Source organism: Poecile atricapillus, chromosome 27 (genome assembly GCF_030490865.1).
Source record: "Poecile atricapillus isolate bPoeAtr1 chromosome 27, bPoeAtr1.hap1, whole genome shotgun sequence".
In the NCBI taxonomy this organism is placed as follows: domain Eukaryota; kingdom Metazoa; phylum Chordata; class Aves; order Passeriformes; family Paridae; genus Poecile; species Poecile atricapillus.
In genome coordinates, this window is record NC_081275.1 from 3,259,379 (window position 1) to 3,272,962 (window position 13,584).

The window sequence follows — 13,584 nt, forward strand, 5'->3', positions numbered from 1 at the left end:
AGCAGGGACGTTCCTCTGTCCCTGCTCCGGCTGCGTTAGTCACAGCAGCCCCGGAGCCCCGCGGGGGCGGCGGCAAGGAAGGGGCTGTCCTGCGGGGAAGGGACGGCAAGGAGCGGCTCCGGGTGGGCGCCAGGCGCTGACCCCCGGCTGGGAGGGGACATCCCGGCGTCCCGGGCTGGTCGGGAGCTCGCCCGCTGCTCGCAGCCCTTGTCTGCAGCTGCAGCGTCCCGGGGCCGGGGTCGCTGCCCGGTGGGTGTCGGTGCCCCTGCCCGGTGCGGTGTCGGCGTGGTGCCGGTGCGGTGTCGGTTCCGGTGCCCCGGCCCGGTGCGGGGCCGGTGCGGTGTCGGTGCCGTGCCCCTGCCCGGTGCGGGGCCGGTGCTGTGTCGGTGCGGTCCCGGTGCCCCGGCCCGGTGCGGTGTCGGTGCGGTCCCGGTGCCCCGGCCCGGTGCGGGGCCGGTGGCGCAGCGCGGGCGGGGGGCGGCGGTCGCACGGGGGCGGGCCCGGGCGGGGCGGGGGCGGTGCCGCCGGGCGGGGCGGTGGCGGCGGTGCCGGGGCCGGTGCCGGACCGGGTCTCGGCGGTCGCTCCCGGTTGCGGGGTGGCGGAGGCAACGGGTACGGAGCTGCACGGGAGCGGCCGCTCCGAGCGGGCTGGAGCCGATGCTGGCGGCCGAGCCCGCCGCTGCCGGAGCCATGTCCCACCCCGAGGCGGAGCGGGCGGACAGCGGCTCCGCGCCGCAGCCGGAGCCGGAGCCGGGTCCAGGGCTCACCGGACGGACCCCTCACCGTAGCCGCAGCCGGCGGCCCTCGGGGCGCGATTCCCGACGTGCTTCCTCCCGCTTCAACCGGCGGAGCTCGGCCGAGCTGGAGCTGCTGGGGTACCCGGCACCGGACGGAGCCCGCGGGGGGTCGCCGCCGCCGGCGGCCGCTGTGGAGCTCCGGGAACCCGAGGAGACGGAGAGCGAGGAGGTGGAGACGCGGGCGGTCGCCACCTCCCCCGACGGCCGGTTCCTCAAGTTCGACATCGAGATCGGCCGCGGCTCCTTCAAGACCGTCTACAAGGGGCTGGACACGGAGACCACCGTGGAGGTGGCCTGGTGCGAGCTGCAGGTACGGCCCCTGCCAGCGCCTCCGCCCCTGCCTGCCCGCACCCGCAGATCCCTGCCCCGGGGCAAGGGGCTCCAGAGAGGCTCCTGGACCCTCTTCTGTCCAGTTTCCCTGGCGTGTGCAGCCCTCCCCGGCCCTGACCTTGCTGCCCACTTCTGTCTGTCTGGGTGCTGTGCGGGACCCACGGGGCACCTCCCCGGGCTGGAGCCTGTGCCGGTGAGGGCAGGCACCCTGGAGCCTCCGCTTCTGCCAGTGACTGTGGTGCCCCGCTGCAGTCGGGCCACAGCAGAAGGGCAGGGCAGGGACCTGCAGGTGGGTGCGGGCTCCCCTCGCTGCCTTGCACTGTGCCCATCACTGCCAGTGCCTCGGTGCCTCGTGGGTCTGCTGGCCCGGATCCAGACTCCTGCTTAGTGCCGCCGTTCCTGGCCCTCCTGCTCATCACGTGCTGTTTTCCATTTGCTTTCTTGCTGCCTGCTCTATGGAGTGTGCCAGGGTGCCCATGTTCTTGATGCCAGTCCCTGCTCTGGCACTTTACAGGTGGATTTGGGGCAGAGCATCCCACTGCCTTTCTGATGCTACCAGCTCGCAGCTTTCCCTCCAGGAGGACAGCGAGGGCAGCAGTGCCCTCTCTGCATGCCTGCCTGTGCTCGCACTGGAACTGCCTCCACAGTTTGCTCCAAGAGCCCTTGGTGCGCTCTGGGGCATGTGCCTGCAGCGAGCTGGGGCTGGCTGTGTGCTGGGAGCAGGGTACAGCACGACCTTGGTGCTCTCTGCCTGCTTGACCTTGGCTGAAGTGGTGTACGTGGTCACCTGCGTGTGGTTTCCGTGATGCTGCCAGGGGCTCTCAGCCTGCAGCTGGACCTGTGCTTCCAGGTCTCTGAGGAGCGCCCCCGTCTCCTCTCTGCTGCCACACTCCTCCATCTCCTTGGCTGTCGTGCAGCCTGACAGCAGGATGCTGAGAGCAGTGGTGATAGTGTTGCTTCCACAATGCCTTTGCCCACTCAAGTGCTTTTGATGAGCCTGATCTCGTCCATGGAGGTGCCCAGGGAGATCTGTGCTGTGGGACTACCTTTTATTCTTGGAGCCCCTGGGGAGGGGCTTTGGTGAGGTCCAAAGTCTCCCACAGGCTCCTAACCCTGGGATGGCTGCTGTGGTGGGAAGGTCCAAGTCCTTGTTGACACAGAAAAACGTGTCTTGCGAGTTTGTTGTCTTGTTCCTAAAAGCTCAGTGCAGTTGCAGGTAGCTGCCTGGGCTGGGTCCTTGGGGTGGCTGCAGCCCAGCAGAGCAAGAAGAGATCCTGAGAGACTGGCAGGTGGTTTCCAGAGGGGCTGACTATGGCCTCTGAGTGAGGAAGGTGAAGATTTGCCCCCCACCCCACTGGGTTACACAATTGCTTCAGTTGTTGAGAGCTCAGTTCAGAGCCAGCTCAGTTCTCCTGCTTTCACAAAGCCCCACAGCTCTGTCCAAATGCTCCTGAGCTCTCTTGAGTCCCTTCAGGTGGCAACCACTCACTGGAACAGCTGCTTGGTGAGCTCAGGACCTCCTCTGGATGAGTCAGCTGTCCCCAGTGCTTCCCATTCAGGTGGCTTCGTGTCCCTCCCTGTGGGTCTCAGCCCCATGTCACAGCTGTGCCTCATCTCCCCTGCCCTAGGGCCTGGCACCCAGCAGGGCTGGCAGCATGTCTCATTCCCTGCACCCTGCTCTTCCCTGTGCCTGTGTGCAGGCAGTGCTGGAGGGGATGAGCCCACACCGTCTCAGGAGGGAAAAAAGGAATTGGGAAGCAAAATGTTTCCATGTCCCAGTCCAGCAGGCACATGCTGGCCCCGTTGCTGGTGGTGTGAGCCAGCCAGGCAGGAGTGGCAGAAGCCACTCACTTGTCCCCTGGGGTGGTTGTGGAGAGGCTGGGGTCCAGGCTGAGCTCCTGCCAGGGACCCTCCTGTGGGCATCCCATGGTGTTTGAAGACCTGGCAGACCCGATCCCTCTCAGCCTTCACCCTCCCACGGGAGTGCAGCCAGGTCCCTGCTCCCACCCCATGCCTGTCCTGCAACCCCCCTGCCCCAGCCCTCTCCCCTCCCCACCCTGTGTTTGGCTCCATTCCACTGACTGCTCTTTATCCAGTGTCTCTTGTATCCAAATCCGTGTCCCACAAGGGCTAAGAGCACAGATGCAGACATTTAGAAGTTTGTTTTTTTCAGCAATCATGCAAAGAATTGGACACTGTGACACAAATACGGGATTTGGAACCACAAATAAAAATGGTTGTGGTTCTGCTATTTTAAAAATAGCTTTGTCCTGTGCACTTCACAATTCTCCTTCTATTGCCTTTCAATTCCAAATGAATACTTAACCTCAGGCCTGCCCTGTTCTGCACCAGAGAACCTGGTTCAGCTGCTGTGATGGATCCCAATCCCAAACCTAGCTGTCCCTACTGTCCTTGTCCTGTCCTTCCCTGCCCAGAGCCTGGTGAGGCTGGTTTTGCCTGTCTTCTGTCTTCCTGTGAGCCCCCTCTGGGGACCTGCCCATCCCCATCCCCTCTCCTGAACGCAGCGTCTGTCTGTGCCTCCCTCCCAGCTCCACAGCCCCACTGTTTGTGCTTTCCAGCTTTAGCCTGGCACTATTTCTGTCGTAGGTGCTGCGGGCGGTGGGGAAAGAGGAAGCAGGGAGGAAACCAGAGGCCCAGAGTGGGGTCGGGCTGTAAATACCTGACTGTACGATTTTCCTGTGGAACCCCTTGGGGTTCCCTGGTGGGCAAGAGCATTCAGGGCAGCAGGCAGTGCCGTGCCTCCCCTGGCTCTGGCGCCCAGGTTGGGCAGGTAACCTTAGCCAGCAGCCCTGGGGCTGCAGAGCACCTTGTGTGTGCACTCACATGGCTGTGAGCACAAGCTCCTGCTCGGCAGGACAGAGCCACAGGGAGGGCAGTGAGGTGCTGGCACCCACTGCTGACACAGAGATGGCTCCTCTCGGGTGCCCAGGACCTCCCTGTGCCTGTGGACACGGCTGGGGCCAGAGCGCCGGGCACTTTCCAGTGCTGGCTCTGTGCCCCAGCACGGTGTTGCTCTGAATGACCCCTCCAGAGTAGAAGTGGCAGTGCAGAGCCAGGGCCCTGGAGGGCTGCAGGAGCAGGACAGGATGGCAGAGCCCTGTGAGCGCTGCAGAGCACTGAGCACCAGCGCTGCCAAGCTGGGGACAGCCTCCTGCCGCAGAGGCAACAGCCTCCCTCGGCCACTCCGTCCCACCCTCCCGACTCCTGCTCTGGCCTCAGCTCCTGGTGTTGGCTGTGCTGGGCTCCTCAGCAGCCAGCTCCTGGCTCACAGGATGGGCTGGACCATTGCCACCCAGCTCCTCATGGTCCCCATGCCACCATCCCCGGCGTGCTCCTCCACCCTGTGCGGGTGCTGTTAGGAGAGGACATGGTGTGCCCATGCTGTGTGCCATGTCTGTGCTGGCAGCCCTGTCTGCCCTGCCCTTCCCACTGTTCCTCCAGCCAGGCTGGGCTTTGATGCCCACACTCAACAGGGAGAGGATCGGCACGCACAGGAGCAGGAGCTGCTGCCACTTTGGTCATGTGGAAGGAGCGATGCCAAGTGAGCCCAGCAGCCCTGGCACAGGCTTGGGGGACATGCTTGGCTCCCCCAGACCTTACTCCAGCCACTCTGGGAGAGGTGGCCTTGTGCTGGGACTCTGCCTGGAACTGGCCATGGCACAACTGCTCTCCACTCTCGCTGAGCTGGGAGAGCAGTGGCCGCTCATGACTCCCCACCAGTTCACAGCCCGTGTCAGCTTCCTCATGCCCTTGCAGGTTTGTGGGGTGCAGTGAAGCCTCTGGACACCTCTTGGTGGGGAGGAGGGGGCTGGAGGGGTGATGGTGGCGGTGGCACTGGGCGGGGAAGCCGCTGTGTGCTGCTGCCTGTGCAGGGGTTCGAGTGCTGTTTTCCTCCTTCCATATGAAAGGTCCCATTCATGCCGCTGCAGCAGGCTCAGGTTCTCGTCTGGGCTGAGCTGTCCCCGAGCATGTATTAAATGTGGGGGGATTATGGAGCAGCTCCAGCCAAGGCATGGGGCCGCCTGTGATGCAATGAAAATATTACGAAAGCTGACGGGGTTGATGGATGGTGGCCACTGGCCAAGAGGCCGAGCACAGCTCTGGCAGCACTGGTGGTGGGAGCTTTGTGGCAGCTCCAGTTTCCTTGGCCTCTGAATGTGGGCTGGGCAGGGGTCCCAGCTTGGAGGCCCCCAGGCTCTGCAGCAGCTGAGCTCTGCAGGACCCCAGGCTGTGGTGGAGTTGTCACTGCTCCTGCCCCTGCCCAGGGCTGATCTCTCGCAGCTGCCGTGCTTGGGGCTGGACCTGGCTCCTCTAGCTCTGGCCAGCCAGCTCCCCTCTTCCCGCACCCTGGGGCTGTGTCCCTGCAGGATGAGGGGGCCGCCCCTCCGCTGGCCCCTGCCCCAGCTGCAGTCAGCACCCTCGGCTTGTGTTTCCACTTTAATTAACTCGAGCAGGAGGAACATGGAAAAACCTGGGCTGGAGCCTCCCCCGCCTGCTTTCCCCAACAAAGGCCTCATTGAGGCTGGCCCAGCACTCAGCCAGCAGAGCCCAGTGCTGATGGTGCCCCAGTGGGGGCAGAAGAGCCACGGCCATCGGGTCTGCACAGGGCAGGATGGCAGCGGCTTCTGCAGAGCCCCCGTGGGCTCCTGTCCTGAGGCAGCGTGGTGGGCTCCAGCTGGGGGCTGAGCGAGGGGAATGGGGACATGTGGCCCCAGCATGGGGCAGTGAGAACTGTGTGGATTCCTCGGTGCCCCCTCTGTCCTGCAGCCTCCCAGAGCGGTGGGCTGGTGGGGGACCACGGTCCAGGGTGGCCCCGGCCATGTGTGTGCCACTGTGCTGGGGGACAGCAGGTCTGACCCGGGCTCCGTGCTGGGACCACAGAAGCCTCCTCTGCCTTGTATGTCGGGAGTGGGGATGGGGACGTGAGGGTCTTTTGTAGCCAGGGGACCCCCCTGTGCTGGGCAGGACCCCACGTGCCCTCCTCACACCCCCCTGGCTCCCACAGACACGGAAGCTGTCAAAGACGGAACGGCAGCGGTTCAGTGAGGAGGTGGAGATGCTGAAGGGGCTGCAGCATCCCAACATCGTCCGCTTCTACGACTCCTGGAAGTCAACTATCAAAGGCCAGATCTGCATCGTGCTGGTCACAGAACTCATGACGTCCGGCACCCTGAAAACGTGATTGGGGCGTGCGGGGGAGGGAACAGGGTCCCTGCTAAAATGCTCTTTGTCGCTTGCCCTGTGTGTTCATCTGAGTCTGGGCGGGCTTGGCACGGCAATGGGAGGAGGGTGGGCTGGAGCCAAGGCTGGGGCACGAGTCCGAGCCCCGCAGGTCTGAGCCCTGGTGGTCCCCGGCAGGTATTTGAAGCGCTTTAAAGAGATGAAGCTGAAGGTGCTGCAGCGCTGGAGCCGGCAGATCCTCAAGGGTCTGCATTTCCTGCACACTCGCTCACCCCCCATCATCCACCGCGACCTCAAGTGTGACAACATCTTCATCACGGGCCCCACGGGCTCAGTCAAGATCGGGGACCTGGGCCTGGCCACACTCAAGCGAGCCTCCTTTGCCAAGAGTGTCATAGGTGGGGCTGGGCTGGTGGGAGCTGTGGGGGCTGCAGGGGATGGGCATCCCCGGGGTCCTGAGCTGCACTGCTGCCTCCAGGCACCCCCGAGTTCATGGCGCCGGAGATGTACGAGGAGAAGTACGACGAGGCTGTGGATGTCTACGCCTTTGGGATGTGCATGCTGGAGATGGCCACCTCGGAGTACCCCTACTCTGAGTGCCAGAACGCCGCCCAGATCTACCGCAAGGTCACCTCGGTGAGGCGCGGCCCCAGCTGCGGGTGATGCTGCTGGCTGATCCCACGGGAAGCAGGGCAAGGTGATGGGATGGTCAGCTGGAGCTGTCAGGCCTTGCTGCTGTCAAAATGTGTCACTGTGCAGGTTGTGTGAGTGGCTGAAGTTAGTCTGGGCAGTGAGGGGTTGCTCTGCCAGGCCCTGGAGCTGTGGGTGGTGGCGGTGGGGCCATGGCTAGGCCAGATCCCACATCCCTGGCCCTGCACCAGCCACTGCCAGCGCGTTAATGGGGTGGAACGGGAGCAGTCTGCTCAGTCACCCTGGCCTGGGGCACTGCAACTGCCCTGACCGGTCACAGCCGGCTCCTGCCTGTTGGGATGGAAACTCAGAGCCCTGGGGCATCCTGGCCCATGCAGACACACGTGGCCTGGCCACAGGAACTGCTGCAGAGTTGTTCCCTGGTTGTTCCTGGGCTGGTTGTTCCCTGGCCCCAGGAGCCCCGTGCTGTGGAGGGTTGGCACAGGAGGTGCTCACTCTCATTACCCCCAGGGCCTGAAGCCCAGCAGCTTCTACAAGGTGAAGGTGCCCGAGCTGAAGGAGATCATTGAGGGCTGCATCCGCATGGACAAGAACGAGAGGTGGGAGCAGAGCGGGGCTGGGGTGGCAGGGTCCCCCCTGGCCCCGAGGCCGTGCTGAACTGTGCTCTCTGCAGGTACACCATCCAGGACCTGCTGGAGCATTCCTTCTTCCAGGAGGACACAGGGGTGCATGTGGAGCTGGCTGAGGAGGATGATGGGGTCAAGTCTGGGCTCAAGCTCTGGCTGCGCATGGATGACACAAAGAAGCTGCACGGCAAGTACAAGGACAACAACGCCATCGAGTTCCTCTTTGAGCTCTACAAGGATGTGGCAGAGGAGGTGGCTCAGGAGATGGTGGGTACGGAGATGGGGGAGCCCTGGGTGCTGCGGGGTCCCTACACCCTGAAGTGACGAGCTCCCTCCTGTGCAGGTGGTCCTGGGCTTTGTCTGTGAGGCCGACTACAAGCTGGTGGCCAAGGCCGTGCGGGACCGTGTGGTCGCCATCAAGCGCAAGCGGGAGAAGCTGAAGCGCGCTCAGGACGCGCCATCGCCCGCGGAGCCAGAGCAGCCGCCAGGTGTCCTGCGGCTGCTGGAGGAGCTCAAGTCCCCGCTGTCACCTGGTGCCCCCACGCCTGCCCTGGCCACCCCTGGCTCTGGGGACTCTGCCTTCAGCAGCACCTTCCCCCTGGAGCCTGAGGAGCCTGAAGCTGACCAGCACCAGCACTTTACCTACCGGCACACCAGCTACTCCTCGGCCACCTGTGCGTAGGCACCAAGGGGCAACGGCCGGGTGGGCAGGGGGGGACCTGGGGTGGGAGGTGGGTGAGGGGCTTTGTCAGCTTCTCCCAGCACCACAGCCCTTTCCCAGCTGCCCAGCCAGGGAAGGGACCGGCTTCGGTTCATGCCAGCACTCCTCCGCAGCCGACTGTGAGACGGATGGGTACCTGAGCTCCTCTGGCTTCCTGGACTCCCCAGACCTGGCCCATCGCAGCTTTGCTGCAGTGGACCCCACCAGCCCACCGCCCACCCGGCCCGTGCGCTGCTTCCCCACGGTGAGCACGGCCCCACGGGTGGGGGCTCGGGGCAGCTGCAGCACCGGCTCACCCCATCCTCTCCCTGCAGAGCATCGCCGTGCAGCTGCCCACTGAGCATCTGCCACCCGCCAGCGGCTTCTCCTCCTCGGTGGACAGGTGAGGCTGGGGGTCAGGCAGGGGCTGGGCAGGGAGTGTGCTACTTGGGAATGGCCATGCTGATGCTCCAGAGCTGGGGTTTCCTGCAGCTACACCTCAGATGTGGCGTCGGGCATGAGTGATGGCTGTGAGGGGCTCTCGGCCAGCGAGCAGAGCGCCAAGCTGCCGCCCAAGCGAGCCTCGGGGAAGCTGCTGCGGCGCCGAGCCCGGTCCAGGCTGCGCATCACCAACGTGAGTGCCACAGGGGCTGGGCAGGAGCCGGGCAGGTGCCAGGCAGGTTCTCCCAAGCTGAGCCAGCCCTGCCACCCACAGATCTCCGACAAGAGTGACCGAGTGGTGGAGTGCCAGCTGCAGACCTACAACAACAAGATGGTGACCTTCAAGTTCGACCTGGATGGGGACAACCCGGAGGAAATTGCAGCCGCCATGGTGAGAGCAGGGTGAGGGTGAAGGTGGGGTCTGCCTGGCTGGGCTGGGTGCTGACCGGCCCCTCCACCCTCAGGTCCACAACGAATTCATCCTCAAGTCAGAGCGGGACAGCTTCATCAACCGCATCCGGGACATCATCCACCGTGTGGAGACCCTGCTCCGCAAGGACGGGCGCAGCGGCACCGAGCTGCCCAAGGGCCCCGAGGCTGAGAGTGCTGTGGGCAGTCCCGTGAGTGCCAGCCTGGCCCTGCCAGCGCTGGGGAAGCTGCTGCTGCTGCTGCTGAGCATGGCTTGGGATGCTGCCTGGCCCCAGGGAGTCCAGGGGGGAGGGCTGGGGTGCAGGATCCTCCTGTGGTCACTTGCCCGCTCCTGTGACAAGTCAAGGTGCTTCCCAGCCCAGAAGAGTCTCCAGCTCCTGTCCCCACAGGGTGGGGCCCAGCGGGGGCTTGGCACAGCCTGGCTGGGGCCTCTGCCCCAGTGCTGGGCTCAGCTCATCCTTCTCACAGGTGGACCTGCAGCTGCAGGGGCTCTCTCGCTCCATCTCCTCCTCATCCTCACTCAGTGGTACGTCAGTGCCCCTGTGCAGGCCCTTCCCCTCTCCCCAAGCCCCGTGCAGGGCAGGCGATGGCCTCAGCCAAGCCCAGAGGGTCTCAAAGGACATGTCCTGCCCTGGCTGAGCCTGGCTGTCACCCCTGTGTCACAGACCTGAGCTGCACCAGTCCCAGCCTCTCTGTCCAGTCCCCCGTCCTGCCATTGCTGAGCCGCTCCCCGTCAGAGACCAACCTGGCCAGTCCTGTGGAGCCGCCGGCAGCCCCGGTGCCACTCCGGTCCCCCACAGGTACCAGTGCTGGCAGGACAGGCATGTCCATTGCTCTGGGGCTGCCAGCTGCTCGCTGGCTCCAGGCTCCAGCTGCTGGCCAGGGGTAAGGCAGGGCCCTGAGGGGCTGCTCCTGATGATTCTGTCCCTGCAGGCTCAGCCTCGATGACTCCCTCATGGCTCACGTCTTCACCAGCACTGACACCAACACTGACTCCCCAGAGGATCCCAGGGGGGCCTGTCCCCCCAGCCCTGCCCCAAGCCCTCCTGTCCCCCCAGCTTCTCCCCACATCCCCCGTTCCCTGTGAGCCCAGCAGTCCCCTGAGCCCCCCTGTGACCAGCACACCCTTGTCCCCCACTGCCCCCCTCTTGTCCCTGGCCAATGTCTTCTCCCTGGCAGTGATGACCGTGGCCCACACTGTCTCCTCCATTGCCAGCTCAGGTGGGCACCTCTACCCACAGCTGCTGCCACGGCCACAGAGTCTTGTCCTGAGTGCCCCACGCTTCGTCTACCCCGACCCCACCAGCACAGACAAGCCAGTCCCACCTGGCAGTGGGATCCTGGAGTCAGTGCGAGCTGATGTCCCCACTGCTGGGGTGCCCATATCCTCCCTCCCCTTAGCACCAGCCCCAATGTGCCCCACAGGCAGCGAGGCCGTGGGGAGCCCTCTGCAGCTGCTGAGCACATCCACAGCTGGGAGTCCAGAGGGCAGCACGGTGAGTGTGGGTGTCCAGGGGCTGTCCAGGGCTGCTCAGTGTCAGGAAGGCTGGGTGGCTGCTGCAGATGCTGCACTGGGATGGGATGGAGCCTCGTGGCTTGTGGAGCCACTGGGGTGCAGGGAGGGCTGAGTGGGCGGCGGATCCCAGGGCACAGAGGGGAGGACAGGAGATGTGGCGGGACCTGGGGTGGGGCTGCTGATGGTATCCAGGTGCCCACAGGTGCTGCCCGGTGCCCCCAAGCCCAGCCACTCTCTGATCATCTCAGAGGCACCAGCGCCCAGCGTGCCCAAGGCCCAGCTCTCACCCATCAATGAAGGTAAAGGGGGGCAGCACCAAGGCTGTGCCCTGTGCCAGGGCTCTGCAACGCCCCGGCCAGCCCGTGTGCCCTGAACCCCACCAGCCGCCCCTGTCCCCAGCAGAAGCCAAGCCCCAGGTCCTGGGCCGGTTCCAGGTGGTACCAGCCAAGGACCTGGCTGTGACCTCTCCGGGGCTGGGCAGCAGTGACGGGGAGCAGCACGGCACGGAGCCGGCAGCGAGCGGCTCCCCGCCGCCCACGGCGCCCGACACAAGCCACAGTTCAAGCAGCGACTCGGATGTGCCTCTGGAGGCGGCGGAGAGAGACCCCAAGGCTGAGGAGGCGTCAGCCGAGGGGGGCACGGTGCCTGCGGTGCCAGTGGGGAGCGACCCAGGGGAGGGCCCTGGGGAAGAGAGCACAGAAAATGTGCCGCAGGCCATGCTGAGCCAGGTGTGGCTGAGCTACTCTCGCAGCTTGTCCTACGTGAGCAGCGATGACACTGAGAGTGAGGACGAGGAGATCTGGGAGGAGCTGCAGAACCTGCGCCAGAAGTGAGCAGGGGGTCCGCAGCTGGGAGGCAACAGATCTTCCCACCCAGGCGGGGTGGGAGCTCCCTGTCCCTTCCCCGAGGCCCCGCTGCCAAGCCCTGTGTTCTCCGCAGGCACCTGGCTGAGGTGCAGCAGCTGCAGAGCGCCCAGAAGAAGGAGATCGAGGAGCTGTACCTGCGGATGGGGAAGCAGCCGCCGCTGGGCATCGTCTCGCCCGCTGCGATGCTGTCCAGCCGCCAGCGCCGCCTCTCCAAGGGCAGCTTTAACCCCTCCCGTCGGAACAGCCTGCAGCGCCTGGAGCTGGCGCAGCCCGCAGGTGCCGGCCCCGCTCCCCCCATCCCGGGCAGCCGGGCTGGGCGGGGGCTGCAGGACAGGGACCCCCGGGCTGGGCTGGCCTCACTCAGGGCCGCTGTCCCCGCAGGCATCATGCGCCGTAACTCGCTGAGCGGCAGCAGCACGGGCTCGCAGGAGCAGCGCCTCAGCAAGGGCGTCACCTTCGCCGACGACCTGGGGCGCATGGTAAGGGACAGGAGCGGAGCCCACGGCGCTCCCGGCCGGTCCCGCGGCGCTCCGCTCACGGCTGCTTCTCTCCCCAGTAGCCGGCTGGCCAAGAGTGATGCCATGAACTACCTCATCCAAGTGCCTGCTGCCCCGGGGCGGGCAGAGCCCCCGCGGCTCCCGGAGCCCGGACTCCCCCCGGCTGGAGCCCGCAGCAGCAGGGACGCCGCGGGCTTGGCCTGGTGCAGAGCTGTCCCACAGGTGTCTGCCCCTGTCCCCAGCCCTTTCGCTGGACACGTGCGAGGTGTCTCCATCCATCCTTGGTGGCTGTAGGGAGCTGAGCCCGCCCTGCCTGTCGCAGCCCTGCCTGCAGCTCAGCCCTGCAGCAGAGCCCTCCCACCCTGCGGATCGGCTTCAGCTCCCCGCGGCCCCGCCTGCCGCAGCACCAGGAGCCCTTTGTTATGAACTGGTGTTGGGAAAGAGTTTTCATAAACACGGATTGAATACAAACTGTGTGTGTGTGTGTCTGTCGGGCAGGACGCGCGGCTGCTCGCCTCGCTGTGTGACAATAAAGAACAAAACAGAAACCTCCCCCTCAGCAGGGCGGGATCCTCAGCCCGAGAGATGTGTGACAGTGGGCGCTGACACGGTGTCCAGTGAGAGGATTTATTGTGAGGAGCGGTGGCACCCGAACGCCCCTGTCCTTCCCATGGGCACGGCTCTGCCCGCGGGGCTGCCCTGCCTGCGGGGAGCCCCCGCCGCCTTCTCCTGCCCAAAGCAGAGCACGGGGCAGGCCCGAACCACTCAGACGCATCTTCCTCGAGGCCCGTGCTGTCTGCCGAGGGCGGAGCTCGGTCACGGGCCGGGCCGGGCCGGGCGCTCCCCGCTCAGCTTGCGGCGCCCTCGGCCCGCGCCCGGGCCCGGGCCCGCGCCGCCTCCGCCTCCTGCTCCAGCTCGTCCAGAAACTTCTCCTGCGACACCGAGTAGAAGGTGTAACCGTCTGCGGGGGGAGTTAAGGAAAAGCTGCGGGCGCGGCCCCGGAGCCCCCCGGCCCCACCGTGCCCCGGTCCCGGAGGATACAGATGCCGAATGTCACCGCGCCGATGCCGAGCGCCAGCAGCACGTTGCGGCTGCGGAGCCGGCGCTGCAGGACGCGCTGGCGCTGGGCGTACTCCACCTGCGCCATGAGGCGGCGCTGCTCGGGGCTGAGCCCCGGCTCCCGGGCCGGGTCGATGCGCCGCGCGAACGCCGCCGCCTCCCCCGGCTGCCCCGGCGCCGCCATCTTCCCCCGCCGGCTCCGCGCGGCCGTATGACGCAACATCCGGCGGGGGCGCCGGCCAATCGGAGGGCCCGAGCGGCGCGCGGCGTCGAGTGGTTGGCTGAGGCCCAGCGCGTGCCGGTAGCGGTACCGGCGCCTGCTGATTGGAGGAGAGGGGTCACGTGACTGGGACGGCGCTGAGGCGCTGCCCCGGAGCGGGGCCTGAGCCGGGCCCGGGCCCTGCCCGAAACCCCGGGCCCTGCCCGAACCCCCCCCCGAACCCCCGGGCCCTGCCCGAACCCCCCCGGGC

The 13,584-nt window shown here is 65.9% G+C and overlaps 2 protein-coding genes across 3 annotated transcripts; one reads left to right on the top strand and one right to left on the bottom strand.

Annotated features, from left to right (window-relative positions):
* Positions 1 to 510: 510 nt before the first annotated feature.
* WNK4 (WNK lysine deficient protein kinase 4) lies at positions 511 to 12,526 on the top strand. Of its 2 annotated transcripts, none has more exons than XM_058857876.1 (20): positions 511 to 1,107; positions 6,154 to 6,326; positions 6,507 to 6,727; positions 6,808 to 6,965; positions 7,491 to 7,579; positions 7,654 to 7,873; positions 7,950 to 8,280; positions 8,441 to 8,571; positions 8,642 to 8,709; positions 8,799 to 8,940; positions 9,022 to 9,138; positions 9,212 to 9,367; positions 9,645 to 9,702; positions 9,842 to 9,976; positions 10,110 to 10,672; positions 10,895 to 10,991; positions 11,095 to 11,521; positions 11,632 to 11,834; positions 11,940 to 12,037; positions 12,115 to 12,526. In XM_058857876.1, exons 1-20 carry the CDS (start codon positions 658 to 660, stop codon positions 12,115 to 12,117), a joined length of 3,840 nt encoding a protein of 1,279 aa, XP_058713859.1. In that variant the 5' UTR covers positions 511 to 657; the 3' UTR covers positions 12,118 to 12,526. The 2 variants fall into 2 exon arrangements, with proteins under 2 accessions (XP_058713859.1, XP_058713858.1); XM_058857875.1 differs by having other exon boundaries at positions 12,118 to 12,526.
* A 135-nt stretch (positions 12,527 to 12,661) lies between these two features.
* LOC131588885 (cytochrome c oxidase assembly factor 3 homolog, mitochondrial) lies at positions 12,662 to 13,354 on the bottom strand. The gene is made up of 2 exons (XM_058857927.1): positions 13,097 to 13,354; positions 12,662 to 13,016 (listed from the first exon to the last, which is right to left on the bottom strand). Exons 1-2 carry the CDS (start codon positions 13,335 to 13,337, stop codon positions 12,904 to 12,906), a joined length of 354 nt encoding a protein of 117 aa, XP_058713910.1. The 5' UTR covers positions 13,338 to 13,354; the 3' UTR covers positions 12,662 to 12,903.
* Positions 13,355 to 13,584: the final 230 nt, after the last annotated feature.